At 43.2% G+C, this 4,521-nt stretch overlaps 1 protein-coding gene across 1 annotated transcript in view; it reads right to left on the reverse strand.

The window, feature by feature from the left end:
- The window catches only part of LOC125485167 (leucine-rich repeats and immunoglobulin-like domains protein 1), a 75,623-nt gene extending 72,554 nt beyond the window's left edge, over positions 1-3,069 (reverse strand). The window contains exon 1 of the mRNA XM_048606734.1: positions 2,670-3,069. Within this exon, the coding sequence (XP_048462691.1) occupies positions 2,670-2,899 (230 nt within the window). The 5' untranslated portion in view covers positions 2,900-3,069. The remainder of the gene's footprint in view (positions 1-2,669) is intronic.
- Positions 3,070-4,521: the final 1,452 nt, after the last annotated feature.

The raw sequence follows: 4,521 nt of genomic DNA on the forward strand, positions 1-4,521 counted from the left end.
GTGTGTGTGTGTGTGTGTGTGTGTGTGTGTGTGTGTGTGTGTGTGTGCGCGCACGCGGTGGGGGAAAAGAGTCCAAAACTAGAGGATGTAGGTTTAATGTATGAGGAGAGAAAGATTTAAAACGGACATATGGGGTCATTTTTTCACACAGAGATATATGAATAGGAAGGGTTGAGATGGATATGGACCAAATGCTGGCAAATGGGACTTGGTCAGATTGATACAGTGTGGAGCTGGAGGAACACAGCTAGTCAGGTGACATCAGAGGAACAGGAGAGCCAACGTTTCAGGTCTAGACCCTTCATCAGGACACTGCTGTGTTCCTCCTGCTCCACGCTGTATCGACCCCGACTCCAGCATCTGCAGTTCTTGCTATCTCCTAGATCAGATTGGGATGTCTGGTCAGCACAGATGAGTTGGACCAAAGGGTTTGTCTCTGTGCTATGTGACTATATGCAATGGCCTAGCGGTATTATTGCCGGGCTGTTAATCCAGGGATACAGAAAACATTCTGGGGACTCAGGTTCGAATCCCGTCACAGCAGATGGTGGAATTTGAAGTCAATAAAAATATATGAAATTAAGAGACTAATGATGACTATGAAGCCATTGTCAATTGTCGAAGAAACCCATCTGGTTCACTAATGTCCTTTAGGGAAGCAAACTGCTATCCTTACCTGGTCTGGCCTACATGTGACTGCAGATCCACAGAAATGTGGTTGACTCTGAACTGCCCTCTGGGCAATTAGGGATGGGCAATAAATGCTGCAAAACCAGCAACACCCTCATCTCATTAATGAATAAAAAACTAGACAGTTGGCTCAAATTGTTATTTGACTGTGGAATGCATCATAACCAATCATGCTGACATCCATTGTCCATTAGTACTTCCCGTATGAGTCACTGACCAATAATCAGGAGTGGGAATTCTGACCAATGCTCCCCTCCTCAAAGTAAGCAAGCAGAGGTCAATTATATTACCCAGTTGCTATTCATTTGAGATCAATAACATCGAATAGAGGAGAACTTATTATTACCTTATTTTTAGGCAGTTTATTTTAATAAATAAATAATTTTGCTAAGCCTTTAGGTGGAGATTTTATTTTAAGTTTTGCAAATCTTAAAAGGGTTAGCAAATAGTTCTGCCCTTTTGAGCAAAGGTAACGAAAAGCACTCACTATAATTTCAGAATTGAAATAATTTGTCACCAGACTCATCTTGGCAAAACAGTTTGTTTCCAATCGTCTCAACATCCCCGTATTGTAAATAAATGTAGAAGGGAGTAACTCTTAGCAGTGCCCAAGCAATATAGTTAAAGCGCATTCAAAAGTGATAAATCTAAACGAACGAAGCTAGCCACAAAGACGCGAAAAAAGGATACGTTTCCTCGAAGATGGAAACCATGCAGATTAACACTCGGATATATACTTCTATTTTAAATGCGCTTTTACTAATATTAGCAAAATCAGAAATCCGGCATAGCTACAATAGAACTTGCAAAGCTGCATCGAGCATTAGGACCATATGTGCACTGAACTCGAGGCAGGCATGTTGCCAATCAACATCTCCGGGCAACAGCCAAGTGAATGAGAACCACGTCGCAGTGACAATGAACCGAGCAGTCTCTGGAAAAACTATATCGCCAGCGAACACAAGTGAGCCGCCTAATTACCTAGTTATGGGTCAGCCCGCAATAGCCAAGAAAGAAAAAATTGCAAAAGATGCTACAATAAGTAAAGTCAAAGTTTAACAAACACATTAATCACATTGAAGGCAAATTGCAATAATTATCTACGCCTGTTAATAGTTTGGTTAATACCCTGAACGAAGTGTCACATATATACAGTCTCCTTTTGTTTAACGGTCGATTCTTGCAAAACTTACTGTTTAAGTGACTTGATAATGAAACCACAAGTTTCAAATAACTAAACCAATCCATTTTTCTTAAATTCTACCAAGTATGGAATTTTCTACGGTCACCAATTTCAATCTCAAGTGACGCAAAACGCTGAGGAAAACTGACGATCCTTTACCCCGTCGTCTTCCCAAGGCTAATTTTTCGTCCACATTTTGCTTCACAACAGTTATGTCCCAACACTCGAAACTCAAAAAATGCAAAGAATTGCTGGCAAGACTTCGATATTGCTGTACTAAAGTTGCACCCCTTTCAGCAGGCCAAAGAGTGAAGAATAAACAAATCTATCAGGATTTTAGACTAGACAAATATGTAGATTGTATTCGGGATGAAAGAAATTCAAATGTCAACAAACCCTTACTTATTCTTCCATTGTGCAACAATTCAGAAGTGAGCACAACCCATGCTCACTGCGAGGTCCGATACGTTACCACAAATAAATACCACATTCCTGAACTTGCATTGATGAACATGCATCTCTGTATAACAAGGAATAAGCAAAGCTCGCCTCTGAGAATAATTATAATGTCCGGGTATTTAAAAGCTAAGAAAGTGACCATATATTCGAGTTTCTTTGAAACCTGCAATGCCAACTAGTCATGGCTATGATCGGTGTATTTTGGAGGCAGCGGTAAAGACCTGAAGTTTGCAGCTTCAGTGCAATGTACACTAGGTGGTAAATGGTGGATTGCGCACTCCTCATCCCAATCCTGACAGGTCCTAGCAGATGATGCAAACACCTCGAGGGTACTTACAGGTAGACGACCCAAGAAGGCAGCTGGCGGGGAATGTGAGTCCAGGCCTGTTTGCTACAATCCAGCTGCTCCCCGCTGCACGTACAGCCCGGGATGCATGGCAAGGCCCCGGGGGTGACAGAACGAGCGCCGCCTCCACGTCCCGGTCCCGTGCACGCGGCCGGCCGAGGGGTGCTCAACGCCAGCAACAGGGGCAGCAGCAGCAGCGCCGGCAGCCCCAGCGCCGCCATCTTGCCTCGCACCGAGCGATCGCCGCTCCACGAACACAACCCAAGAGCCGCAGCTCCAGCCCACACACCGATCGGCTGAGGGTAGGTAACTCGCTCGCTCTCCTACTTCGAAAGAAAGCCAAGTTCAGCAGGAACTCCCCCGCCGTAGCCTCACGGTGTTGTTCTGCACTATATTTCCCCCCCCACCCCCGACCCTCCTGACTCAACTGCTAGCCGTTTGCGAACAGCCGTTAATGTGAAGCCGCTCGCGCTTGCCAGCCGCGACCCACGTTGGATGCAGCGGGGGCGTTCCATCCCTCCTTCCGTGCTATTGGTCCAACTTCCATATCATGTGAACAAACATTCGTGATAATCCGTCATCTATTGGTTAGCAGGAACATCAATCAGAAATTGGCCTTAGGAGGGCGGGTCGCGATGGGTCTCTCCCCCGCGCTCCCCCCTCCCCCGGCTCCAGGCCCGGGGTGTGAAAAGTCTCGCATTTCTTCCAGCCCCTCACTGCGTTTAAAGGGCAATGCCCAGCGGGAGCCTCCTGTTATCTTGACTGCATGCATCAGACAGAGAGGGAGAGCGCGCGATTTTAACACTGTCATTTACCGTATTATTCACACTTTGAGAACCAAATAATATGTCCATGAGTTACAAAAACACACCTACCTGAATATAAAAATAGATTGCTATGTATGTTCGAAACAAACGGCTTTCATAAGCGGAGTAAATCTAAAGGCTGAAATTGGAAAACAGCACGGCGCGTAATCGATCAGTTAATTTAGCAACCAGCTGAATTACGTGGAAAAGTTTATTTTAAATACATTTGATGTTTATAATGCACCAAAGTTTCGGCGGCGTCTTCAGCAAAGGCCACAGGTACATGTCAGGTGCAAGTCCATGAAAACACTGCACATTCTTGGAGGGCAAAGCTCTCTGTTAAGGTGGGCAGACAATAATTTCTGTCCTTTCTCGAGAGAAGCAAGTAAATTTATAACATTGTTAAATAGTTTATTTCCTGATGGTGTTATAGCAACTCCTACCAGATACTTGTGCTAAAGCAACAATGACAGTTAGTTATAGGATAGGAATAATTTGAATATTCTGCAAAATTTCGAAAGATAAAACTTGATGAGAGCTGCCTTTAACTGCCGAGGTTGTTATTTTCAAAAATTTGCTCTTTTTGGCAGTCTACCCTCGCGATACAGAAATAAACAGCACATTTTCTCATATCTAAGTACGGGTGGCCAGTGCAAATATTAGAAACCGCACTTTGTTGAGCAAAATGGTACTTTTTTTAAACCTTCGGCAACAATTTATATTTGTAATTGCAACATTATTCGTTCATTAATATATATGGAATTTGTGTGGTAACTGTTAAAGTACTGCACAAATGAGCAAAATCCATCCAGTTATACTGGGATCAGTTAATTTATGTCGTCAATGAAGTGGGAACAGTTTGACAGTCGTCAGAGCAGGTGGTTAAATGATACACAAAGGATCATAAGTATATATAATGTTTTATTATGGTTTATGTTCAACCTGTTTATTGTTACAAACGCGGAAAATAACTGATCTTTCTCCATTAAAAACGTGTCCAATAATATACGAATGTGAATAAGAATTTCTGCTGTTAT

Source organism: Rhincodon typus, chromosome 16 (genome assembly GCF_021869965.1).
Source record: "Rhincodon typus isolate 14 chromosome 16, sRhiTyp1.1, whole genome shotgun sequence".
Taxonomy (NCBI): domain Eukaryota; kingdom Metazoa; phylum Chordata; class Chondrichthyes; order Orectolobiformes; family Rhincodontidae; genus Rhincodon; species Rhincodon typus.